General features: G+C 49.3%; 1 protein-coding gene across 2 annotated transcripts in view; it reads right to left on the reverse strand.

Moving 5' to 3' along the window:
- Positions 1–26,959, reverse strand: part of Rcsd1 (RCSD domain containing 1) — an 83,163-nt gene that overhangs the window by 5,797 nt on the left and 50,407 nt on the right. Inside the window, exons 2-6 of one of the 2 annotated variants that reach the window (XM_045142241.1) lie at positions 19,546–19,647; positions 18,235–18,324; positions 12,337–12,408; positions 7,128–7,331; positions 2,983–3,549 (exon numbers count right to left, since the gene is read on the reverse strand). In XM_045142241.1, the coding sequence (XP_044998176.1) occupies positions 2,983–3,549; positions 7,128–7,331; positions 12,337–12,408; positions 18,235–18,324; positions 19,546–19,647 (1,035 nt within the window). The remainder of the gene's footprint in view (positions 1–2,982; positions 3,550–7,127; positions 7,332–12,336; positions 12,409–18,234; positions 18,325–19,545; positions 19,648–26,959) is intronic. The other variant, XM_045142242.1, reaches the window with a different exon arrangement.

Consider the following 26,959-nt stretch of genomic DNA (forward strand, 5'->3'; position numbering starts at 1 on the left):
ACACAGGTATGGGGATGACTTGGGCTTAGAAAGAGCTAAAGATTTAGCATGTGTTTGTCTTCTGGAGGTTTGGTGGAATCCCTGGGTTTCAGAAGATTCTAAATCTAAGACTGTGTATTCTAGATTGAGATATGGAAAGTGTTAAAGAAACTAAAAGCATCTTTGAGGTTAGAGTGATGACTTAGCGGTTAAGGGGCTTGCTTGTCAAGCCTAAGGACCCATATTCTACTCCTTAGATCCCACATAAGCCAGATGCACAAGGTTGCACATGTGTACAAGGTGGAACAGCATCTGGAGTTTAATTGCAGTGGAACAGCATCTGGAGTTTAATTGCAGTGACTGAAAGCCCTGGTGCACCAATTCTCTCTCTTATTAAAAAAAAAAAAAAAAAGCATCTTTAGTGCCCTGCAGGGGGGCACACACCTTTAATCCTAGTACTCGGGAGGCAGTGGTAGGAGAATGTCCATGAGTTCAAGGCCACCCTGAGACTCCATAGTGAATTCCAGGGCAGCCTGGGCTAGGGTGAAACCCTACTTCCAAAAACAGAAGAAAACTAAACAAAACACAATACAACACAACACAAAACAAAACAAAAATATCTTAGTCTAACTGCTAACCAGAAGGGTCTGTCATACCTCATGATTCTGTGGGACCCACACTTTCTTCTCCCTAACCTAGTTTGCATGATTGAGGGTCCCTGGGGCAAATCAACCCCTCTTATAACTGCACTTTTATCACTGGGGTTATTTCATTTGAGTCAAGCAACTTTCTCCCCTCTTTTCCACATTCATTCAGCCAGGGATGTTGGCACATGCTTGTAATCCCAGCATGTGGGAGGCTGATGTCAGGATCTCCTTAAGTTTGAGGCCAGCCTGAATTGCACAGCAAGTTCTAGGCTAGCCAGGGATAGATACACAGTAAAATCCTGTCTCAAAACAAAACACACACACACACACACACACACACACACACACAGAAATAACTAAATACAATAAAGTTTATTCATTCTGTCAACAAATAGTTTTTAAAAGAACCCATTAGTTTCCGGTCTCCATAGTAAGTACTGGGGATATGCAGAGAGAAAGGAGAAGAGATAATAAAAATAAACAGAATGGCAAGTTGTGACCACTACCTTGTGGCAGGTGATGGGAGCAGATTTCTTTGGCTGAGTGGTCAAGTGTGGCTTAAATGAGCTGAGGGCTGAATAATGGACTGGCACTGCCTTGTGCCATGTGAGGATCAGCAAGAAGAGTGTCCCAAGTGGAGGGGCCAGCAAGGGTAGAGCTCTGAGTGGGGAATGACCCCGGGTGTGCTGCAAAATGGAAGACAAGCCTGGAGCACAGCCTGGGGGGGGGGGGCAGTCAAAGACAGATGCTATGTCCAGAACCACACCTGGGACCTGTGAATGTAGCTTCTTTGGAAATGAGATCTTTGCAGATATAATTAAGGATCTTAATACAGATCATTGTGGCTTTAGGGTGGGTCTTATATAGAAACGAGGGAAAGTTGAGACTCATAGATACAGCCAAAGGCCATGTGGAGATGTGATGAGATTGGAGTGAGGCATCCTCAAGTCACACAATGCCAACAATAGATAACCAGACTCTAGAAGAGGTAAGGAAGGATTGTAAGGGGTGCGGACAGCAACCCCGGGAAGAGGGTCAGACTCTCCCTTGCCACTTTAAAGGGAACCACCATATCAATATCTTAATTTTGGGAGTCCGGGCCTTCAGAACCATAAGAAAGTATATTTCAAAAGAAAGAAAGAAAGAAAGAAAGAAAGAAAGAAAGAAAGAAAGAAAGAATATTTCTGTTTGCTTGTTCATTGAAAACAGGGCCTCACTCTGTTGCTTAGGCTGAGCTACAGCTAATGTAGCCCAAGCTGGCCTGCAACCTGGGGCAATACTTCCAGCAGCCTCCTGAATGATGACATTACAGGTGTGAGCCACCACACTCAGATTTTTTGTTTTGTTGTTGTTTGTTTTGTTTTTCAAGGTAGGGTCTCACTCTAGCCCAGGCTGACCTGGAATTCATTATGTAGTCTCAGGATGGCTTCGCCCTACTGTAGAAACTTTTGGAGAAACCCTACTAAAAGAGATGAGTAATTTTAGCAAGGAATCGATGATCTAAACCAACCAACTATAGCCCAACTACCACTCACTCTTTGGTTACTGTATACAGAATGAACTACATGTGCAAAGGAAAAAAGTGTGGGGTGGCAAAGAAGCCAGATAAGGGGCTACTGGAGCAGACTGCATGGGGGTTGAGTGAATGACTGACTGACACAAAGGGAAGTGAAAGACTGATAAGACTGGGTGGGAAAGGTTGGTCGTGGGGTACCAGATTTTACTTGGGGAATACCCCAGTCCCCACAGAGCCACTTCTGCTCCTAAAGCATAGACAGGCGAGCAGGGGTGACTTGCTTCAAGGTGGTGGAAGCAGACAGGTGGCGGGGCCAGTCCAGTGTGTCCCGGGAGAGGCCAGCGTCCACACTGCTTTCCTCCTCACATGCACCAGGGACCCCCTTGCCTGAGAGTGGATGGCAGCTAAGATCTACTCCTCTCAAGGTCCACCTCTAGGGCTCTGTTTGCCTGGAAGCAACCTTGACTCCCAGCCCTCCAGCTTTCCACACGTCTCTGGACCCCAGACCACAGCAAACCCTGGGCCCTCCACCCAGTGGGTCCCTCGCTGCACGCGCTGGCAGACCTGTTACTGAGCTGCCAAGGCTCGCTCACTCCATGCACACCCAGAAGCGTGCCAGAAACTCCAAGTGGGCGAAAAAGAGCACAGAGCCCGAGGCACACTTCCCCGTCTTGTCCCTTTGCCCCCTGGCCGTCTGCGTGTCTCAGTGGAGTCAGCTAGGCGAGGGCAGCTTCTGCACGCGGAGCTGAGTTTTCCCCCCATGGGACAGAAAGGAACGGGACACGTGACAGCTCTGGCCCTGGCACAACCCACCCCGTGCGAGCCAGCCCGGCTGCCTACCGCGAGGACGTTGCCACCCGTCTGGCTCTCCCTGCCGGTGTCTGGCTCCACGGTGTCCCCGTCCTCTGGCATCTCCTCGCCTTTCTCGGGGACATCCGCTCCTCCGCGGGGACTCTGGGGGGCCCGCGCCCCTGAAGCTCCCTCCTCGGGAGTCTCTGGGTCTCGGCTCTCCTGCCCGGGCCCGTCCTCTTCAGCTGCCGGGGCTTCCTGCCCAGTCTCTGTCTCCTCTGCCGGGCTCCGGCGCCCGTTCTGCGCCCCCGGGCTGGAGGTGGGGGGCGGCTCGGGGGTCGGGGGCTGCCCCGCGCTGCTGGCCGGCCTGCTCCCCGGGCGACCTTCCGCAGGCTCCAGCTTCCCCCCAGACCCCTCTCCCAAGGTCCCCTCGCCGGGCGAGGGGGGCCCGGGGGCCTGGCTCTTGGCGGGGAACACGTCGTCCCCATTTTCTTCCCTGGCACCGTTCTCCTGAGAGGGCTCCCCAGCCCTGAAATCTCCAAGGTCCCCGCAGTCGGACTGAGAGCGTCGGAATCGCCGCGAGGGGGGGCGCCTCTTTATTGAGCCCCTGGTCCGCACCTGGAGAAGGCAAGCACGACAATTATCCAATGTCACCGACCGACTGACCAACCGACCGACCAATATCTGTTTCAGGCTTCCCTAAACAAGCCCATTCCCAGACCTTTGAATTTTCTACAAGCATGCATGCACTGTTATTTGTGGCTTAGAATATGGAAGACTGTAACATTATGTGGTGGCCCTGCACACTTTTGTCTCAGGGAGATGCAAATGTATTCCAGGAAAAATAAATAACATACAGGTTTACTGACCTGTAAAACAGTAATGAGACTGGTATCTAAACTTGGGAATTTCTTTTTTCTTCTGGTTTTTTGAAGTAGGATCTAACTCTAGCCCAGGGTGACCTGGAATTCACTATGTAGTCTCAGGGTGGCCTCGAAATCATGGCAATCCTCCTACTTCTGCTTCCCAAGTGCTGGGATTAAAGGCATGCACCATCACACCAGCTTAATTTAACAATTTTTATTTTTTTGTTTTTTGTTTTTTTGAGGTAGGGTCTCACTCTAGCCCAGGCTGACCTGGAATTCACTACATAGTCTCAAGGTGGCCTCGAACTCATGATGATCCTCCTACCTCTGTCTCCCAAGTGCTTGGATTAAAGGCGTGTGCCACCACACCCAGTACAATTTTTATTTTTAAAATTAATTAATTTATTTGCACTTGTGTGTACATGTGTGTGTGCATGCCAGGATCTCTTGCCACTGCAAATGAACTCCAGACACATGAACCAGTATGTGTCTATCTTACGTAGTGCTAGGGAATTGAAACCTAGCAAGTGCCCTTAACTGCTGAGCCATCTCCCCAGACCTCAAATTATAATTAATTTTAATTTTGGTGGTTATGGGACTCAAACAGAAGCTGGCCATGGCAGGCAGGTACTGTACGGGTTGAGTTGCATCCCTAGCCTCCTTCACACTTGGCTTTTTTTTTTTTTTTTTTTTTGATTTTTCGAGGTAGGGTCTCACTGTAGCCCAGGCTGACCTGGAATTCACTATGGAGTCTCAGGGTGGCCTCGAACTCATGGCGATCCTCCTACCTCTGCCTCCCGAGTGCTGGGATTAAAGGCGTGCACCACCACGCCCGGCCACACTTGGCTTTTTTTTTTTTAGCTAGGGTCTAATATAGCCAAGGCTCGCCTTGAACTCTCTACACTGTTGAGGATGTTCTTGACTCTTGATCCTTCTGTCTCCGCTCCTGAGAGCTGGAATTATAGGCATGTACCACCATGCCCAGCTGAAATATTTTTTTTTGTTTTGTTTATTTTAATTTATTTGAGAGTGACAGAGAGAGAGAGAGAAAGAGGGAGAGAGAGAGGGAGAGAAAGGGCGTGCCAGGGCCTCCAGCCACTGCAAACGAACTCCAGATGCATGAGCCCCCCTGTGCATCTGGCTAACGTGGGTCCTGGGGAATGGAGCCTCGAACTGGGGTCCTTAGGCTTCATAGGCAAGCGTTTAACAGCTAAGCCATCTCTCCAGCCCCAGCTGAAATATTTTTAAAACATTGCCTTTTTTGTTGTTTGTTTGCTTTACAAACATACTGCCTGTAAGTACTTTGACTATTCCTTGAGTGAGTTTCCTTCTTGGATGAACAAGTTGAATAGAAATCTATGGCTATTTGGCACAAGAGTCATATTTCTTTTTCTTTTTCTTTTTCGAGGTAGGGTCTCACTCTAGCTCAGGCTGACCTGGAATTCACTATGTAGTCTCAGGGTGGCCTCAAACTCACGGCAATCCTTCTACCTCTGCCTCTTGAGTGCTGGGATTAAAGGCGTGTGCCACCATGCCTGCCCTGTATTATTTTTATTTTAAAAAATATTTTACTTTTATTTATTTGAGAGAGGGAAAGAGGGAGAGAGAGAGAGAAAGCTTGAGAGAGAGAGGGAATGGGCACACTAGGACTTTCTTCCACCTTGTACATCTGGCTTACGTGGGTCCTGGGGAATCAAACCAAGGTCCTTTGGCTTTGCAGGTAAGCGCCTTAGCCGCTAAGCCATCCCTCCAGCCCAAGAGTCATATTTCAACATTCTGAAAATGATCCTGAGACAAAGGCAAGCCCACCAGAGAAGAGAGTTAGCTGCCTAGAGGTGGACTGGCCATGGAGCAGACCCTCACGGATGCTGAACTGGACAGCTGATGTCCAGCTTCCCCTCTTGCTGCAGTGGGGCCTGCCCTGGACCTGACAATGCTGGCTGACCTTGGGACATGGCTGTAGCCAGGCCTTGGCTCTTAGAAGGCAGGGGCGCTGTTGTCAGAAGCAGCGCTCTCGGGGCTCCCAGCCACGAGGCCTGGAAATGATACCTGTCTGAGAAGCAGGAAACTCTCAGTTGCCTTAGCCCAGCACACCATGTCAAAACTCCGTAAGAACCAGGCATGGTGGTGCACGCCTTTAATCCCAGTACTCGGGAGGCAGAAGTAGGAGGATCACCATGAGTTCGAGGCCACCCTGAGACTACATAGCGAATTCCAGGTCAGCCTGGGCTAGAGTAAGACCCTGCCTCGAAAACAAAACAAAACAAACCCAACGAACCAAACAAAAAAGCACCCCCCCCCCCAAAAAAAAAACTGCATAAGATTTCCCAATTCACTCAAGTAAGGAATGTTTGAAAACTTTACTGGTCAATTCTAGATCCTTCTCAGAGCTTTGGAACAGTGCCTAGCTTTTAAACTTCCTTGGGTGCCTTCCTGCGACCACCATGAGGCCAGTTTTGCAGTGTCATGGTCAGTGAGTTCCGAGGCCATTTTGGCACTCCCATGCTGCTGTTAGAAGTCAGAAGCTCCTGTAGTGACCAAGCAGCAAGGCCCCTCCCTGTCCCTAGTCCCTACCAAGGACCTGACAGAAAAGGAGCCTCTCTGCTTGGCTCCTGGGCCTTCAAGGGGACCCATCAACTTGTGCAAGAGGACCCCTACTTCGGCGCCAGCCCACCGCATCACTTCCTTACCACCAGCTGGCTTCCTTGAGCCCAGTCTGGTCCTACACATTGGACTCCTTTTGCCAGATGACTTGCCTAAAATAGCTTAGAATATCTCATCGGTCCATCCTTAATTCTAAAGTCACACCCGTTTAACATTCCCTGCAGCAGATTCCTTTAAACCATGGCCCCTGCTTGGTTCTGACCCACATTTGCCGGATAGTTGCTAGTGAGGACTGCACTGTCTCTCTGATTCCTCCCTCCTCCGGGTGGGGGCAGGAGTTTGATGAGAGAGCACATTACACAAAGGGCCAAGTTAGCATGGAGGGAATTAAGCCCCGCCAGGTGTGTTTTGCAAGGGGGCCAGTTTGTATATTGTTTAAGTGGGGCAAGCTGCAAGAGAAAGGGTTGACCCCACAATGGGACACTGGACTGTTCCCATTAGGCCTGAACTCAGTGCTTTGGAATCTAGCGACCCTTCTATGGGAATCACAGGTCAAGCCATTAGTGTCTGTTTTCGGCTTCCAAGGTTACATTTGTGGCAGGTAGAATCAGTTCTAGACCCTTCCTCACCCCTCTCTACAAAGGGGGGAGCACTCTACACCCCAGCCTGCCTATTGGGCATCTGGCATAACTACAGGGCAAGGAGGTAAGAGAGGCCGGCGCTTACCTTATTGTAACAGGGAAGGTGAGTGCCTTCAGGAGGCTGGTCGAAGCTGACGGGCACTGCTTCTGCCTCGCTGGGCTGAGAGCGCACTCCAGGGCTACTGGGTGTGGAAGGGGGACTGTGAAATGGTGACACCATGGCTTTGAGTCCTGGACTCTTAGGTGAAGCCCCAGGTAGCAGGGCTGCTGGATCAAAGGTTAAACTGGCCTGTTAAGGAAAGGAGAGAAGGTCTGGAGAGATGGCTTAGTGGTTGAGTGCTTGCCTGTAAAGCCTAAGGATTCCGGTTCGAGGCTCAATTCACCAATACCCACGTAAGCCAGATGTACAAGGTGGCACGTGCATCTGGAGTTAGCTTGCAGTGGCTTGCCCTGGTGTGTCCATTCTCTTTATATATCTGCCCCCCCCCAAATAAAAATTTAAAAAAGGAAAAAATTAAAAAAAATAGGAGGTTGAAAGGGATGAGGAAGAAGACAGGAGCATCTCCTTTGCCTGGCTGTTTCCCTGGCCTCAGGGCTATTGAGACTAGTTACTCGCAGACTTTTTTGCTTTACTTCCCAACCAGTCATCCATTGCCACATACAGCCTGCTTTTACAGGCATGACCTACCCCTCCCATCTCCTGCTAACCCAGCTTGCCACAGGCTGCCTTCCAGGGTGCTCAGAGAGTGTTGAGACAGAGTCAACAAAGACATCCTGGAACTGCCCCAGCAGGTACTCAAAGTAGCCAAAACAGGAGCTGCCAGCAGCACCGATCACCCCAGGCTCTCACAGTAAGTTGGCACCCATGTCTTCGTCTCACTAACCAATAGCAGTTGCTGATCAGTGGATGCCTGCACCAGGCACGTGCAGCGGTCTCCTCTGTGACCACTCTGCATGCACACTGTTGGACTCCTGGCACAGACTGTGCTTAGGGGCTGGAGAGATGGCTTAGCGGTGAAGATGCTTGCCTGTGAAGCCTAAGGACCCAGGCTTGACTCCCCAATACCCACATAAACCAGATGCATAAGGTGGCACGTGCATCCGGAGTTCATTTGCAGTGGCTAGAGGCTCTGGCATGTCCATTTTCTCTCTATCTGCCTCTTTCTCCCTTCCCCCTCCCTCTCTCAAATAATAATAATAATAATAAAAAGAATGTGGCTTAGAATCTTCTAGATTCCTGCCAGGCCTACTTATTGCTCAAGTCTTCAGGTAGCATTCTGTCTAGGGAGACAGCATAGGGCTGGCCACCATGCTCTTCAGTACGTCTGCCTCTTGGAACATCACGGCACAGGTAAGACCAAATCAAAACAAACCCAGAAGGCTAACAGAGGGGAGTGACCCAAAGGTAACTAAAGGCTAAGTGAGTCTTGGGATTGGTGGAAGAAGAGGTTCTAAATCCATTCGATGGGCATGGAGAACTTGGTAGAGCAGGAAGGTGGCTAGGAAGGAATGACATGTGAGTATTCTGGATCTTTTTATTTTTTTTTAAATTATGTTTATGGGCTGGAGAGATGGCTTAGTGGTTAAGGTGTTTGCTTGCAAAGCCAAAAGACCCAGGTTCAATTCCCCAGGATCCATGCAAGCCAGATAAAAGGTGGCTTATGCATCCAGAGTTTGTTTGCAGCAGCTGAAGGCACTGATGTGCCCATTCCCTCTTTCTGTCATTAAAAAAAATAATAACAAATGGGGCCCCATGGTGGTGTAGGCCTGTAATCCCAGAAATTTGACAATCTGAAGCACAATGTTAAGGCCTGGGCTACAGAATAAGGTCAGGGCAAGCCCGGCAAGTGTACCATATCTCAAAATTTAAACATTTTGTTTTATGTGGTTTCTCGAACTAGGGTCTCACTCCAGACCAGGCTAACCTGGAATACAGTATGTAGTCGCAGGGTGGCCTTGAACTCACGGTGATCCTCCTACCTCAGCCTCTGAAGTGCTGGGATTAAAGGCGTGTGCCACCATACCTGGCTAAGGCATTCATTTTTTATTCTGATCTTAAGAATAAATGTCTAACAGACAAGTCTGAGTCATGGACAGAAGGAAATATATAAAAGCAGAAGTTAAGAAGCAACACTGAGAGCCCAGGTTATGTTAAAAGGCAGCATATGATGAGGACCAGGGAAGCGGTTTGCACCCAGATGCTGGTGGAGTGTGCGCTGGGGACGTGCAGAGGGCTTCCGGGCAGAAGGGAGGGCATGAAAGGAGGGTTCCTCCCCTCTAAACTTCAAACAGGGAAATTCCCTCTGTATGACAGCCCATAAACCAAATAGATCTTCTAGCCAGTAGACAAAACGGAACCTTGAATCGGGGAAGAAGAGTCATAATTCCTAACTCCCCACCACAGCGGTCAGCATCAAATCTTGGCTGATGGTGCGTCCTCCATACATTCCCAGCAAAGCAAGGCTCCGCGGAGGTTTGGCGAAGCTGTCATCCTATTGCTGACGCTGTGTGTGTTCACAGGTGTACGGGTGTGGGTGTGCTGTGTGCAGGGATGTCTATGTGACGGGGAGTTTAGGGTTGTGGGGTGCTTCCTGGAACCTCAAACCTGAGTTCATATCTATAAACTAACCAAAGAATTGGCAATTCCAGATTTAAGAAAATGATTTTTAAATGCCACATTTTATTTAGATTGTACAAAGGAGTGCAGGAAGGGGAAGGCTGAGAGGTTAGGGAAACAAAGTGGGGAGAAGAGAAGCACACAATGGAACCCAAAAGCCCACGTGGGCCACGCAGAGCTCAGGGGTCCATGTGACCAGATAGGGATCTGGGGAAAAAAGCGTGGAAAGAAAAGAAAGTTCAAGGAGCTCCTGCCATGTGGGGAGGTGGAGGGGATAAAGAACCCATGAGGAGAGTAAGGGCTGTGGGGGGGGGGGGTGCTCCTGGCTGGGCCTCGGCTGAGCCAGCCCAGCACCAGCCAAGGGAAAAATTCACCCACAGCTGGAAGTTCTCAAGTGATCAGAGAGAGCCAGAGAGCCTGCCCTCCCCTTGCAAAGGTATCTATAACCCTAGGATGGTGGGCTGTCATTTGGCCCAGGTGAGCCAGAGGGCGAGCTGGTGGGTTAGGACTAGGGGCTGTCTCAGAAGTGATTAGCTCTGGCAGAGTCCCAGGGGCTGAACTTGACCAACCACAATTTTTAAATCCTATGAAAGACCTCCCTCCTGGGAGGGGTCCTGATTGTGTTTGTGGAAAAACAGGTCTTCGGAACCAGACAAGAGATAAAAACTTTCCTGTCCTTTTTACACTTTTGGGAGTCCAGTCACCCTAACTCTGCCCCCTTCATATGCACCTGTGCATTGCCAAGTATGTATGTGCACATCCACAAGGAGATCCAAAGTGGACATCAGGTGTCTTCCTCAATTGTTCTTCCTCCTGGTTTTCTTAAAAATTTATCTATTTATTTGCAAGGAGAGAGAGAGAGGATGAGAATGGATATATGCCAGGGCCTCCAGCCACTGCAAATGAACTCCAGACGCCTGTACCTCTCTGTGCATCTGGCTTTATGTGGATACCGGGGAGCTGAACCCAGCTAGTCAGGTATTGCCAGCAAGTGCCTTAACTGCTCAGCCATCTCTCCTTCTTTTCTTCTCTTTTTTCTTTAAATATTTTTGTTTATTTATGAGAGAGGGGGGGGGGAAGAGGTAGATAGAGAGGAGAATAGGCATGCCAGGGCCTCCAGCCACTGCAAACCAACTCCAGATGCATGTGTCTCCTTGTATATCTGGCTTACGTGGTCCCTGGGGAATCGAACCAGGGTCCTTAGGCTTTGCAGACAAATGCCTTAACTGCTAAGCCATTTTCCCAGCCCCTTTCCTTATTTTCTGAGATGAACTCCTCAGGACTCCCTGATTCAGCTGGACTGGCTAGCCGGTGAGTGTCAGGGATCCTCCTGCCTCCACTTCCCTAGCACTGGGATTGCGGGCACACACCGTCACACTCAGCTTTAACATGGGTGCTGGGCCTCTGAACTCAGGTCCTCATGCTTGTGTGGCAAGCGCTTTACATATGGAGCCATCTCTCCAGGCCCTCCAATTAGACATCCAAACCTCATTCTCAACTCGCTGTGCTTCTCCAAAAGACTTCTTCAAATGACTGGCCAAGGGAAAGGGAGCCCGGGGCTGCAGGGTCTTGGGCACCTGGGAACTCAGCTGTGGCGCCTGGCAGGGGGCTGTGCTGTGGTGGGCGCAGGGAGGCCGAGGCAGGAGGCCTGTGCTGCCTCCTCAGCTGGCAACAGGAGGGATTCTGGAGTTCCAGGACTCCTGAGAGAACTGCGGTGTGCACGGGGGAACTCGGAGCCTCCTGAGTGGCCGCAGCACCCCACACGCCGCGGGGGGTTTCAGAGATCCTCAGTATGAATTAATTTCAGGCAACACAGTGGAGAGCCCTTCCCAGCCTGTACCAGAGATGCTTTCCTTGACCCCAGACCCGTCTGGGAACTGAATCCCTGGGCTCTTCGACTGCTGTGAACTGCAGAGGCTGTGATGACTGCAGAGGTGTCGTGACACCCGGGGGGAGGGGGGCGCACAGTGCCACAGTGCCTGAGCCTTGTTCTTTTCCTTGGGTAGCTAGATAAAGGTGGAGCTTGCCTCTCCCAACACCTACCCACCAGATGCCCTATGGCCACCTCTCCTTCGTGCCTTAAATCATACTGGCCCCACCCCAGGACCACCCTCCTCACTCATTTCCAACCCTTTCCTTAAGGGCCGAGTCAGGACAGAAGTGCCTGGGACAGTGCTCCCCAGTTCCTCTTGTCCACGCCCTTCTCTTCTTGCCCTAACTCTCTCTAGTAGAGGCTCCCACCAGACGCAGGAGTAGGGGTGATTTTGGTCTTAGAGGGACAATTAACAATACCTGGAGATATTTCTCATTGTCCAAGAATGGTCCCGGCATCTAATGAGTGCAAGCAAGGGTGCCACCAATCATGCAATGCATAAGACAGCCTCCCTGCTCCAAAATTATCCAGCCCCAATAATGCCAAGGTTGAGAAGCCCTGGGATAGATCAACAGAGTTAATCTCACATAAACACACCCTCGATTGTTATAATTGTATACTCTCATATACATCTTCATTGTACAAAGTATGAGAATCTAATCTCCCCAACAAGACTGATCACTTAGGGGCAGTTTTCTGCTTCATGGATATTCCCAGGGAGTCAGCCGGCCGTGGACACAGTTCACAGGGTTCGGACACAGAGTGAGAGGTGGACACAGGGCGGAACGCATTTTTTGCACCTACCTGAAGCTTCTCAATCAGAGGTGAGCTCTTCACCTTGATTTTAGGAAGGTGGCTGGCATTGGACGGTGATTTCTATAGAGCAAATGGACCAAAACAATTCAGTGAGAGAGGTAGTGGGAGACAGGTCTGGCTGGGGCCCAAAAGCCACAGGTGGAAAAAAGAGGAGAGGTTGGCTTCACATGTCACTGCTTGGCTTCCACAGCTCATGTACCTCATCAGGCTGGCTGAGCGAGGGGGCTCCCCTCCTCCCTCCCTTTCCCCTCCCTCCCTCATCTAACTTAGCAAGACCACTTGAGTCTGAGTGGAGAAGTCTGGACAGACACCCATAACACAGGAAACCTCCTAACTGGGGAAGAGTGACTTCATCGTCATTAGGATGAAAACTCTCTGTGGGGAGCAAAATCTCCACCTCATGACCTTAAACTAGGTGAGTCAACAATTAAAGGGAAGAGATTTCGCAGACAAAAGGCAAATGTGTCGTCTACTTTGTCACAAACAAAACAATAAATCAAGGACCAGGAGTGAAATCTGGCAGAGGTTTGCTAAAATTCCTCCACTAAACATGATATTTTGGAAAATTCCACCAAGGGCATTATTCATATATCATTTTCCAAAACACTGAATGTGCATTTTAATTCAGAAGGCATACGAAGTAAACATTTACCAGTTGTAAGCATTGGGTTGGCTACATAAAGATGAATGTGATCTAGTAGCGGTCAATGGCTAATATATGTGCCATCCAGCCACACGAATGTTCTGGTCGTTGTAGTTATTTGTCTGTCCTTGGGTTCTATATTTCTGAAAGACCGACTTTTCGTTTTGTGCAAGAGCCTCACAACTGTGTGAGCATGAGGACAGTGACGCGATGCTTTAATGACAATGAACAGAAGAAGATGACTTTCATGTTGACAGGGACCAAAGCACAGGATGGGATTTTTCCTATGGTTTGGAACAAACACATAAATACCTGCCTTACTCTACGTACCATAAGGGGAAAAAAACCACATTGCTGATTTCTTAGCAGCATCCCAAGTTATTTGTTGAGCAAGATGATTATATTTTAGTGGTAGAAAGAGGGAGACTGACTCAAACTGATGTCTTGCGAGCCTTTTAGAGCCCAGTGGCAAGAGAGCGTGCTGCAGTGGGACAGTCACTGGGGCCCGGGAGGCCCATCTCCTTCTGATTCAAGCTTTGATAGCCAGATGGATGTCCCTGGTCTCCACTTCCGGGTGCCTCTGGCTCCTACAGTCCCCACTGCCAGACAAGTTCCTGCTGGTGGCTTCGAACTCACATGATCCTCCTACCTCTGACTCCCAAGTGCTGGGATTAAAGGCGTGCGCCACCACCCCGGGCTCAGAGCCTTTTGCCTCCAGTGTTCCTGCGCTTTACAGTGAAATTTTATGTGTTTTGGAAGGTACGTTTCAGAAGCTACAGCAACAGTTTTGCTAACAAAGATAACGTCAAGTAATACTATAAACCATCTCCAATTGACTACTGTCTTTTTCAGAAAGTGACAATTTAACAAACACTGGCTGTTAACTACAGGACAGGGCTGGAGCCCCGCAAATGCACTGTGGTCCTTGATTTCAAATGCCAAGCAGAAAGAATCCTACATAACCGCTGGTTCAGTTCCTGAGACTGTCAGCAGATGGCAGCATTTGGCTTACAATTTCCCAAGGGTCTCACGGCCAATGTCTGAAGCCCAAACTAATCAGTAGAGAAAACCAACCTGACCCTCAGACATTTGTACTTATGTGACATTACATCAATGTCCCATAATGTCTAGAAGTTGTGGAACTGATTATTTCTGATGGGAGTGGTGTGTAGGGTTTTTCAACACCCTTTCAGGTGGCCCCCCCAGAAATGGATAACTCACACGGTCACCTTGCAGGCCACAGGGGTCCTGCAGTCAGCAGGTGCCATGTAGAGGGCTGAAGAAATGACCCTTCCAAGCACTGGCAGCAGGGTTCCTACAGGGCCCCCTGCAGCACAGGAGGAGAACTGCAGCCTCGATCTAGCTCAGTGACACAGCTAGCCTCTCATTTCATTTTCATGTGGATATCTCCTTTCTTCCTCTCCTTCCTTTCTTCCTTCCCTCCCTCCTGTTTCCCTCCCTTTCTTCCTCTTTTTATTTCTGTTTTTAAAGACAGGGCCTTGCTCTATAGATCAAGCTAGCTTTGAACTCTTGATTTCCCTGCCTCAGCCTCTAAGCGCTAGGATTACAGACATGAACTATGACACTCAGCTGTATGTGTACTTCAAGGCAAAAAAGAAAAAAAATGTCACTGATTCTCTGGAAGTAGTTTTCCTTATATGTGCAAGCAGCCTGTCCCCCCAGGGATTTCAATCTAAAATCCACCTCCTCTACACCCAGACCTTGGCCATTACAAGCTTTTAATGTTGGAGCGGCATGTCCCATGGATGAAATCTATGACTTTATTTCTATAGAAGCCCTAAAGTAAAACCATTTAATCAAGCATTATGAACCTGACCACTTCACCTGCTGTTATTCCAGTGAGCAAAGCTCCCCTACCCAGCCTCCATGATGTCTCTATCTGGCATCATTCTTGTTCTCATTTTATCCATGAGATAAAGGTAAGGGGCAGTGAGCTTTCTCAGGCCATTGTGGGTTATCAGGGGCAGCCTTGGATGACCATAGCCTCAGCCAATGGCAAAGAAGAAGAGGCACCAAGTTCAGAGGGGAAAGATTATAAGGAGAAGTTGACCCTTTATAAACAGAAGCTGTTGGTCATACATTGGTTGGTAACCCCGTGAAACCACAGACTGAAACCACGGATTCATGACACTTGCATTCAAAGTGACCCAACCAAAGTTCAGTGTTTCTTTTAATTTAATTTATTTATTTGAGAGTGAGGGAGAGGGAGGAGAGAGAGAGAAAAACCGAGAGGGGGGGGGGAGGAGGGAGAGAGGATGTTGAATGAGCACACCAGGGCCTTCAGCTGCTGCAAATGAACTCCAGACACATGTGTCCTTTTGTGCATGTGGCTTATGTGGGTTCTGGGGAATTGAACCTGGGTCCTTTGGCTTTGCAGGCAAGTGCCTTAACCACGAAGCCATCTCTCTATCTCCAAAGTGCAGTGTTTCTTAAGCTGAACTTCTTGGACTTTTTACCCCTGGAGACCTTGTTTAGTAGAGGGAAGGAAGGTATTTTCAGAACAGGGTTCTCCAGTCCCCACTTTCACTTAGGTGGTCTAAATGCTAGGTTACTAGCTGGTGGAGATTTGGGAATTAACACCCCTAGGAGGAAGTGTATTGTTGGGGGTGGGCTTACTGGTGTTACAGTCAGTTTCCCCATGCCAGTGTTTGGCACACTCTCCTGTTGCTATGGTCCACCTTATGTGGGCCAGGGGATGATGTCCACCCTCTGCTCATGTCATAGTTTTCCCTGCCAACATGAAGCTTGAGCCTATAAGCCAAAATAAACCTCTTTTTTCCCCCACAAGCTGCTTTTGGTTGGGTGATTTCTACCAATGATGTGAACCTGACTGCAACAGTGAGGTGGTACTGAGAGGGGGGTCATTTGCTGCTGGACCCCTGACTGTGTGGCTTTGGCCTTTTGGAGCTGATTTTCAAGAGGAATGTGAAAGGAGTTGAAACCTTGGCCTGAAAGATGCCTTGCAGTGCTGTAAGTACAGCTTGATGGACTATTCTGGTCAGAGTTGAAAGATCTGAATGCAGTAAGAACTATGGACTGTGAGGTTTGGCTTATGAGGGTGAGAAAGAGCTGTGCCTGGACTGGGCTAGCAGTTTGTGTGGGAAGCTTGCTGTTATGCTTGTGTCCTGACAAGTTGTGCAGGGTTGCATTGTGTAGAAATGGACTGGTGTGAGCAGAGGGATATGGCATAGAAAAAAATTTGGGGGGTGAACTACTGCTTGTTCAGCTTCAATCGAGAGATTACACCCTTTGAGATGGGGCCAGCTGACCTGCACTGGGGCAATAGGAAGAATGTAGATTCTTTTGAAGGGGCCTGAGTGCTCAAAGAGTGTCCTGTTCTTCAAAGTCTGTTTTATTCCCCTTTGGATTAGCACATTGGCACCCTACCTGGTATTGTGGAGTATTAAAAAATGCCAGAAAGAGAGCGTCATTGAGTTTGCAACACAGTCTCGTGTTTTGGAAACGGCTGTGGGCAGGGTGAAGCAGCTTTGCTGGATGTCTGCATGGAGATCTCATGGGGCCATGAGGATGAACTGTGGATTTCAGTGGAGACCCAGTGGAGATACTGGGACCACACGATGGCTGCTGAGGGGAGCTGCCAGCCCCTGGTGAAGTTTTCCAGGACTGTGAGTAGCCTAGCTGGAGGGGTGGAATTGGAACTCCAGAGACTTGTTGCTGGTTAGAATTATTGGACTTGGAAACCTATCACTGGCTAGAGTTGTTGGACCTGGAGCTACAGAGCTTGATGTTTGCCCGGGTTGTTTTAAATCTTGTATTGCTCGAATATTTACATTGCACAATGCCATCTTTTGCAGTGTGAATGTTTATTCTGTGCCATTATGGGTTTTTTGAGGTTATTTTTTGGTATTATGGCTCAGTTAAAAGATCTTGGACTATGGGGATGTATGAACATCATTGGAATTGATAAAAAGTATGGGGACTTTTAAAGTTGGATGAATACACTGCATTTTATATCATGTATGGTTATTAGTTTATGGGGGCCAGGGGTGGAATATGGTGGTTTGATCCAGGTGTCCCCCATAAACGTAGATGCTTAGAATGCTAGGTTCCCAGCTGATGGAGATTTGGGAATTAACGCCTCCTGGAGGCAGTGTAATGTTGGCGGGGGGGGGGGGGGCGGGGGGGTGGGCTTATGGGTGTTATAGCCAGTTTCCCCAAGCCAGTGTTTGGCACACTCTCCTGTTCCTATTGTCCACCTTATGTGGGCCAGGGGACGATGTCCACCCTCTGCTCATGATGTCATTTTCCCCTGCCATCATGGAGCTTCCCGCTCAAGCCTGTAAGCCAAAATAAACCTCTTTTTTTTTTTTTTTCCCACAAGCTGCTCTTGGTTGGGTGATTTCTACCAGCAATGTGAGCCTGACTGCAACAAAGGGTCTGAGGAAGAAAGAGGGAGCTGAAGTGGGAATTGGGGAGTAAACTGTGTGGCTTACTCACTCTATTTTGGGCTTGGCTTCCCAGGCTAGGAGACAACTTGCAAGTTAGTTTCTGGCATGACCATGACCGTGACCAGTGAAGGTTCGCGGTCTGCTGAGTCCAGGCGGCAGCGGCCGCTCGAACAGCTACAATTACATAAATAAGGCTGGACGGGCATGCAGGCTGCGACTCTGTTACTGGCTATGATCTACGACGCAGAGCTCTCATTATGTTGGCAACACTGGCTATTTATATCTGAGGGCAAGGAGGCTCCTGTGTGCTCTGGTTTTCTTACAGCAGCCCCGAACAATGGTGAGCCTTTGCCAGGATGTGGAGGAGCCAGGAGCTTCTCTTGAATGACAGTTCTGCCTTAGGACAGCACAGCCTCTCTTTCTAGTACTTTCTCCACACCTTATTTATGCCGCAACCATCGCCCTTAGACCTGGAAATCAAATGCAACTTTCCTGACATCAAAAACTTGTAGGGTTACGATACAAGACCACCCTCTTTTGCAGCCTTCCTCGGGTTTGAAAAATGGTTCTCCCATCCTAACTGATTATCAAGGAGGAATTATGATTATCAAGGAGGAATATCAAGGAGGATTATTAAGAGAGACTGGCGGAGTGGAGCTAGGTTCTAAAGTACAGGATCTGGGAAGCGTTAAGAAGAGGCATCTACCACCTTTGCGTCTGAGATGGAGAGTTCTCCTGGACAAAGTTCAAGGTCCGCACCTCTTCCTGCAGGAAGGAGGAAGAAAACCCACACTGTGCCCCAACAGCACTTACCTCCTCACCATTTTGGCCCAGCTCTACCCTGGGGGGGAACAGAGGGAGGGAGCAGGGCGGTTTCCTTCTTGTTGGTTTACTGGATGGTGTCTAGAGGGAATGTGACAGACAACACAGAGAGAAAAAGAGAGACAGCAAGTCAGGCCACAGGGAGGGAGAGGAAGAAGTGGAAACCGGTGTGAGGCATGGTTAGGGATGTCTGGAGGAGGAAAGGATGATGATGAGAGGGTTGGCTGTCTATCAGACCGCCCACCTATATGGACTGATGCTTTACACTGCTGATCCAGTTCACTCTCGGCCTCTCCTGTCCTGTTCCTTTCCTGAATAGCTGCTTCTCAGTTAAGATCCTGTGACTGGAGTCAGCCTCTCAAGATGACATTCCCATCCAGCCTTTTCAGCTGTCAGCCAGTGCCAGTGCCTTCGATCAATGCCATCTCCTTTGTCCTATAGGACATTCCTATGTCTAGAAATTATTGTCTTCAAATGAGAAAACAGAAGCACAAAATAATGTACACGAAAAAGCAATATAACTGAGGTGTCACTACCCCATGGGGGACGGTAGGCCCCTCCCACCTTGCGAGCTCTTCCCTCATCTCACTTCTTGTTTTGGAGACGAGAGCGGGTCTCACGTGGCACTGGATGGCCTCACATTCCTAGTGTACCCTGGGATGACCTTGAACTTTCGGATCCGCCAGACCCCATCTCCACGTGCTAAGATTACAAGCATGCGCCCCCAGGCTCAGCACCTTCCTCTCACTCCCATACCACATGGCCGAGACAACCAAATCTCCAGTCATGATGCCTCTTCTCCCGCTCTCAGCAGGATTCTGGAATTCCCTGATTCCTGATCATCTGTGAGAACGTGTTTTCTTCTCCACTGTCAATTCAGGACCTGCCCAGCCTTGCCTGGCTCTTGGCCCCTAGGCTGGGTGCGGGAGCCCTATGTGTGGGGGCTTCCTCACTCTGAACCGGTCCAGACCCAGCACAGCCGTGCATCATGCAAGCCATCGTCAGTGGAAGATCAAGATGAAAGGAAGGAGTCCACACTCCCTGGTGTCCGCAGTCTTACAGCTCTCTGCCTTACCTCTTAGCCTCGCTGGCCACAGAGGAGCCTCTGCAGTGAGGAAGGACTCTGCATGGCTCTAGGCAGTGGTGGCACATTCCTCACGTTCACAGGACCCTCTCTGGCTTCTTTTCCTAATTTGGTAATTGCCAAGGTCTCTCTGCTCCTCCTTTCTCCTCGGGGCCTGAGATATTTCCCCTTCCTCCAGCCCCCTCCCAGTAGAGGATGCTTCAAGCCTCCTGACTCACCTCTTTGGTGGCAGCTGCCTGCTCCCGAAACCTCCCAGCCAGCTGGGCCACTGATGGGGGCGCAGAGCTGTCCACGTTAGAGTTGGTTTCTGCTGGTCTTTCCTGGCAAACCAAGGAGAGGCTAACATTAATCAACAAGTGTGCACTGACTCTTCCAAGGATCAGTTCAGGGTGCCGTGAAAGGCACCTGTTTTGTGGCCACAGTATGAATTCTGTGGCAATGAGGTAGTTTAACAGTGTTTTGCAACTGGCTCAAATATTCAGAAATTCACTATATAGTGACTTGGAATTCACTATGTAGTCTCAGGGTGGTTTCAAACTCATGGCCATCCTCCTACCTCTGCCTCCCAAATGCTGGGATTAAAGGTATGTGCCACCACACCCGGCTTAGAATTTTTTTTTTTTATAAGCCATTCAGTCAACTACATTTGGTGAATATCTGCAATGTACTGGGGCCCTGGATGTGCCTCTGGTGACAAAGAAAACTGGGTGCTGTTCTAGAGGGTAGTCCAAGATCTTAGAAGCAGTACAGAGCAGTGTCTCTCATTTGGTAGAGACTCCACCAAAAAGGGTTTGCCTCATAAACAGTCTGGGAGTCTCCTCCTACTGTTCAATGACTTTGGAAAACGGATGTTAAACGAAAGCATTTGGAGACACGGTCTTTATAGGAAATGGGGTGAGCACACACCCTTTCCTGAATTTACATTCCCTCTCTCTCTCTTACTCTTGTCTTTTCTACTTCATTGAATAGCCTGGGCTACACAGTATTCAGTAAACATTTCTTGACAAGAGAGGCACACAGCAGACAGGCAGAGAACAGGGCTTTGGGAACTCAACCCCAGCCTGCTTCTCCTCCCACATAAAGCGGTTCTGGCCTTAGTGAGGATAATAGTATCTCATCTAGCTCTCATAAGATTGCTCAGTGAGTTTGGTGCCTGCAGGGCTGGGACAAGGATTTGGTCTCAGGGTGGCCTCAAACTCACAGCAATCTTCCAACCTCTGCCTCCCGAGTGCTGGGATTAGACATGTGCCACCACGCCCGGCTGGTCCTTTTTTTTTGGCTTTTTTGTTTGTTTGTTTGTTTTTCGAGGTAGGGTCTCACTCTAGCCCCGGCTGACCTGGAATTCACTATGGTGTCTCAGGGTGGCCTCGAACTTACAGTGATCCTCCTATCTCTGCCTCCCCAGTACTGGGATTAAAGGCATGCACCACCATGCCCGGCTGTTTTGTTTCTTGAGGTAGGTTCTCACTCTAGCCCAGGCTAACCTGGAATTCACTCTATTCTCAGGGTGGACTTGAACTCTCGGTGATTCCCCTACCTCTATCTCTATGCCCCACCACACTGGGTTGGGATAGGGATTTGGAAAGATTGCTGCTAGGACTGCTTATGGGCTGAGCCTCCAGTTTGGCTCATCAGTTTACTGATGCCTCTGGCTAAGAGGGACTCAAAGACATGTTCACTCACACATGCCACTGTCACCACGTCACAAAAGGAAATCAGTGACGCGGGAAGTGGTACCTTACCTCTGCCTTGCCACACATGGCCCACATAATCACATAACCATCTGTTTTTAAATTAATTAATTAATTAATTAATTAATTTATTTATTAGGTAGGGTCTCGCTCTAGTCCAGGCTGACCTGGAATTCATTATGTAGTCTTAGGGTGGCCTCAAACTCATGGTGATCTTTTTACCTCTGCCTCCTGAGTGCTGGGTTTACAGGCAGGAGCCACCATGCCCAGCTATTTCTGGTTTTATAGTGGTTTTACATGTCCAGTCCCAGAAGCATTAGGCTTTTTTTTTTTTTGTCACCATGATAGTGACTCTTTTCTTTTCTTTTGTGTTTCGAGGGGTCTTGCTCTAGTCCAGGCTTGACCTGGAATTCACTATATAGTCTCAGACTGGCCTCCAACTCTCAGTGTTTCTCCTACCTCAGCCTCTCAAGTGCTGGGATTAAAGGCATGTGCCACCAATCCCAGGAGCGAGCGAGCAAGTGAGCGAGAGAGAGAGAGGAGAGGGAGAGAGAATGGGTGCACAAGGGCCTCTAGCTACTCAAACAAACACCAGATGCATGTGCCACTTTATGCATCTGGCTTTATGTGGGCACTGGGCAATCGAACTCAGGTTGTTAGGCTTTATGGGCAAGCTCCTTAGCTGCTGAGGCCATACAGTGGCATTTCTTAACACACACTGAGCACTGTCTCTACTACTTCCCTCCTCTGGTCTTGGGGGCCTTGGGCAACAGTTTGAGAAAGTCCCTGTCTGCCTCTCCAGGAGTCTCAGAACCCATACAAGAGGGTGTGCCCCCCATTCTAGCATAAAGTGTGCACCTCTGTTCCACCACACCCTTGCACACCCTGACACTTTCACAGCTCTCCTTTTTGTGCTAAAATTATCTTCAGGTTATTTTATTTTATTTTATTTGGGTGATGCCCCATCCTGGTAATGAAGTGAGGCAAACAGGGCTGGCTTGGAAAAGAAGATTTACATAAAGGAGGGACACTGTGGCTGAGGCCTCGCACCTGCTGATGTGACTCGATGTTCTGGGGAAAGACGGGCACTTTGTCCCTGTGACCTGCTCACTGTCAAGTTCATCCCCATCCTAGCCTACACACCGAGGTTGAGTGGTATGATTCGCCTCTAGTCAAGGTGCCAGGTGTTTGCCATGATGCTGAGCAAGGCCAGGAAGCCAGAAGCCCCATCCCATGAGGGCCAGTCAGTCAGGGTCCACAAGACTAGCCTTCCTGGCCCTTCCACTGGCCACATTAGCAGTGGTCAGCGGCCAACATCTCGCCCCCCTGAAACATCTTCAGAAAGGCTTTACGGACAGTACATGGCTTGCTGAGCAGAGGTGCGGGGCAGTAAGCGGGTTGTCTCTTTACCTAGCTTCCTGACTCACAACAGCTCGGCCTCTGTCCACTGCTATTTATTGCCCAAGCCCTGCTGACGGCGCACTCTACCTCAGCTTCCCTGGCGCCAATGGCTGGTGGTGTAGCGAGAGACACTCCGGTTAAAAATAGAGCCACACAGGGATCAGAAAGGCCTGAACTTCCCTGTCTCAAAAGTGGGCTCGGCAAGAGGCTCAGTGGGAGGGGAAGCGATCAGGCTTCTGGAAGCATTTAGGGTTTACAAACTGGGTTGAAGGAAAGATGGTACGACATCTGAGTTTGCTTTCCTGACAGATGACTGCTGACTGCCTGCTGGGCATGCTGAAGCCCCAAGAGACCATGCAACCTAGCCAGAGTCACACAGGAGAAATCAAGTGGAATAAACTGTGGAATATTTCATGACAAATCAGATCACCCAGCAATGGGCAGGAGTTAAGTAGTATAACCTGTACAAAGGGTTATGTAAGTCTCAAAATTATTATTATTATTATTATTAGCCATTGGGTCACCCAGGTGCCATGGTAGCAGCAAGGTCTTGGGGCTGGCGGCTCAGCTCATGAGAGGCTTTGCCTGGATTTGAACCTTGCTATTCTAGCTACAGAGCCCCTCAGTGGGTGCAATGGTTCTCACTGGGCCCTGAGACCATTTTGGTAAGGCCACTCTCACCTGGACTGTGTGCTTATTTATTTATTTGAGGGGGTTGGAGAGAGAATGGGCACGCCAGGGCATACAGCCACTGCAAATGAACTCCAGACACTTGTGCCACCTTGTGAATCTGGCTTAGGTGGGTCCTGGGGAATCGAACCTGGGCTCTTTGGCTTTGCAGGCAAGTGCCTTAACCACTAAGCCATCTCTCCAGCCCTGGACTGTGTTCTTTGTCTTCTACCTCCTCCCAGGCTTTCCTGAGACCCTCAGCTTCCCCAGCATTAAATATATATTTTTTTTTTTCCATGAAGCACTTAGCACAGGAGCAGAAATGTAGACTATGCTCATCAAAGGCTGGTTCCTTCCCCCTCCTCCCATCCAGGCTACCCAGCCAGCGTCAGGACTTACACACCTGCTCCTACCGTCACTGACACCCTCGACTCCCCCTTTGGACCACGCCCAGTTGCTGCCCCAGTCTCCAACACTGACATTGACACCTCCGGAACTTGGCCACTGGCCTGACCTCAGCTTGCCCTTTCCTCCTGGCCCAGGCTCCCGCATCTTCAATCTGCCTCTGATCTCTTTCCTCTGTCCTGCTCAAGTCCACACTTGACTTCACAGGCTGTCTGTTTCCACTCCATCCTCCTGGGCCCAAGTTTTGCTAACCACACCTTCCCTGCCACCATGCCAATCTGGCTGTGCCAGCTAGCTTGAAGACCATGCCTGTGGGTATGTCTGACTTTGCCGAGGCCAGGAGAAAATCACCGGTGGTGTTTTCTTTCCATATCTGTGGGACTTTCTTGTGAGAACTGAGATGCCTGTGTCTAGACGACATGGAACTTCCTCTGCGCCATTTCCATGCTAAGTAAATATAATCTGGAGACTGCTGACCATCTGCATAGTGGAACCTTTGTGTGCGGGCCAGAGGAAGGCCCTTCCACCTCCCTGGCTCTTTCCTGTTCTCCATCCTCCTCCTTGGTCCAAGGTGTAAACCTCTAACCGTCTCTGGGCCACAGGTTAGGAAAATCAGCTGCCGTAAGAGGCCTCATTGTTCACAGCAATGGAACCATCTTAGCCAATAGGAAGGCTCCCTTGCTCCCCAGAAACAAGACAGAGAGCAGAGAGCCCCAGGGGCACATGGAACACTTGCTTCTTTGATCTTCCAGACTGAAAAGGACCCCAGGACATTCATGCAGGGTGCTCACCATCTCCTCAGATGAGTAACCATCTCTTACCAACCACTTCTCTGTCATTTGAGAAAGATCAATGTAGAATCTTATTGGGGTGCTGCAATATCCCCTATATGGTCCCCTTGTTCCCAGTTATTTGATTCACCCCAATGTTTGCCCACAGCCACCCTAGGCTGATGGACTAGACCAGGTGGGTCCATTTGTCCTCAGGTTTGTGGCCTCGTCTCTAATTCTTACTTCTTCTAGAAGTGGAAAATGGGGCAGAGCTGCCGAGTAACTTGCTGTTCAAGTCAGTCATTGTCGACATGAGAACCACCCGAGCTCTGAAGTGCTGTTTCCTCCCCCTCTGCAGACTACACTGACCCTACTCCTTCACTGGAGGACACATCTCATCCACCTGTCATCAATGGACGCTTCTGGGTGTAACAGAGGACAAGACAGAGTTCTCACCCTTCCATAACTGCGAGGAGTCACCAATAAATGCACACACAGATCAAGATCATTTAAGTGCCGTAAAAAGATAAAATAGGCTGGGTGTGGTGGTTCACACCTTTAATCTCAGCACTCGGGAGGCAGGGGTAGGAGGATCGCTGAGAGTTCGAGGCTACCCTGAGAGAGACTACATAGTGAATTCCAAGTCAGCCTGAGCTAGAGTGAGACCCTACCTTGGAAAGAGAGAGAGAGAGGAAAAAAAAAGATAAAGTAGGTCACTTTTTCTATGGAGGTGTGGGAAGACATCTCTGAGGAGTATGTGTTGAGTTGAACCCCAGCCAGGGAAAGATAGCAGGAGAAGAAGCCCAGACAGACAGGAGCAAGGGCTGAGGGACAGAGGAGATAAGACTGTGGCAGGGCCGTTGTGGTACCAGAAGGGAGTGGGGAGATAACAGATGAGAAGTAGCCTGGGGCCAGCCCCACGGGGCAGGTTCAAGAGGAGCAGTTTGTGTTTCCTTCTAGTGAATAGGATGCTATTTGGAGGGTGACAGGAGAGGTGTGACCTGAGTTACCCATCAAGAGGCCATGTGTGGAGAGTGGATGGGAGTGGGTGCGGGAGACCAAAGGCAGGCGCTGGCAGAGGTCCGGCTGGAAGGCGACAGTGTGTGGAGCAGGCTTGTTGCTTGGGGCTGATGAGTTCGGCGATCAAATTGTTGGGATTTACGATGAAACATGTGTGCAGGGCAGGGGATGCCACAATCAAGGGTTTGCCCCAGACAACAGAACACCTGGTGTGGTTTTCTCTTAGGCTGGGGAAAGCTTTCAGGGGAGGAAAATGTAGCTGAGGATAGACAGGGAAGGAATAGACTTTTCTTTGTTGTGAAAGTAGGAAATATCAATTAGACCACAGAGTGGAGATAAAGTAGAGGGAGTTAAAAAAAAAAAACCACCCAAGGCTGGATATCAACGGAAAGAAGGTTCAGGCTGGAAGAAAGCTGAGAGTCCCCAGGTGGAGATGGCAGTTGACAGAATCAAATCAGGGAAAATGCAGAGCAGGGAGGAGAAGAGCTCAAAGGCTTAACCCTGCACTGCCTTCTCTGCACTGAACTGGCCTTTCTCCAACAAGGGACTACTGCTGCTAATCTATGGGGCCATTGATTAGGTGTGGACTGCAGATGGACAGAGAAGACAGAAATGTTTCTGGGCCAGAAGGTTCTCTGGTCTAAGTGATGAAAGTTAAAAAACAAAACAAAGCAGGGCTGGAGAGTTGGCTCAGTGGTTAAGGTGCTTGCCTGCAAAGCCTAACTACTGAAGTTTGATTCCCTAGTACCCAGTAAAGCCAGATGCACAAAGTGGTGCATGCATCTGGAGTTTATTTGCAGTGGCTAGGCACCCTGGCACACCTATTCTCTCTTCTCTGCCCCCCCCGCAACTCTCTGCTTGCAAATAAATAACATAAAAAAAACCAGAATGTTCCACATAAATGTTGGGTTCGTATCTCTGCTGGTGACTCATTCATTCATCCTCTCCTGAGCATCTCTAGACACTGTCATGCATTGTGGTAACAGTGATGGCCTCAAATGGTGAATAGCCTGTCCTGGGGGAATACAGTATGTGGAGTGAACAACAGAAACAGTTGAAGCAGAGGAACAGAAATGAGGACATGGAAACAAATATTTCATACAAGGTCAAAAAAGCCCCAAATAGGGGCTGGAGAGATGGCTTAGCGGTTAAGCGCTTGCCTGTAAAGCCTAAGAACCCCTGTTCGAGGCTCAGTTCCCCAAGACCCACATTAGCCAGATGCACAAGAGGGCGCATGCATCTGGAGTTCGTTTGCAGTGGCTGGAGACCCTGGCGTGCCCGTTCTCTCTCTCTCTCTATCTGCCTCTTTCTCTCTCTCTCTGTTGCTCTCAAATAAATAAATAAAAATAAACAAAAAAAATTTTTTTAAAAGCCCCAAATAGCTGGGCATGGTGGCACACGCCTTTAATTCCAGCACTTGGGAAGCAGAGGTAGTAGGATCGCTGTGAGTTTGAGGCCACCCTGAGACTACATAGTGAATTCCAGGTCAGCCTGAGTTAGAGTAAGACCCTACCTTGAAAAACCAATTAAGAAAAAAAAGCTTCAAATATCTCTCCTACCTACCCACTTGTAGGATTTGAGGATGTGAAAATGGAGGATTCTTGGCCTCTACCACTGCCTCTTAGGGAAAACCCATACCTAGGGCTCTATCCACCAAAGGACCTATAGCCACGAAT

Source organism: Jaculus jaculus, chromosome 1 (genome assembly GCF_020740685.1).
Source record: "Jaculus jaculus isolate mJacJac1 chromosome 1, mJacJac1.mat.Y.cur, whole genome shotgun sequence".
Taxonomy (NCBI): domain Eukaryota; kingdom Metazoa; phylum Chordata; class Mammalia; order Rodentia; family Dipodidae; genus Jaculus; species Jaculus jaculus.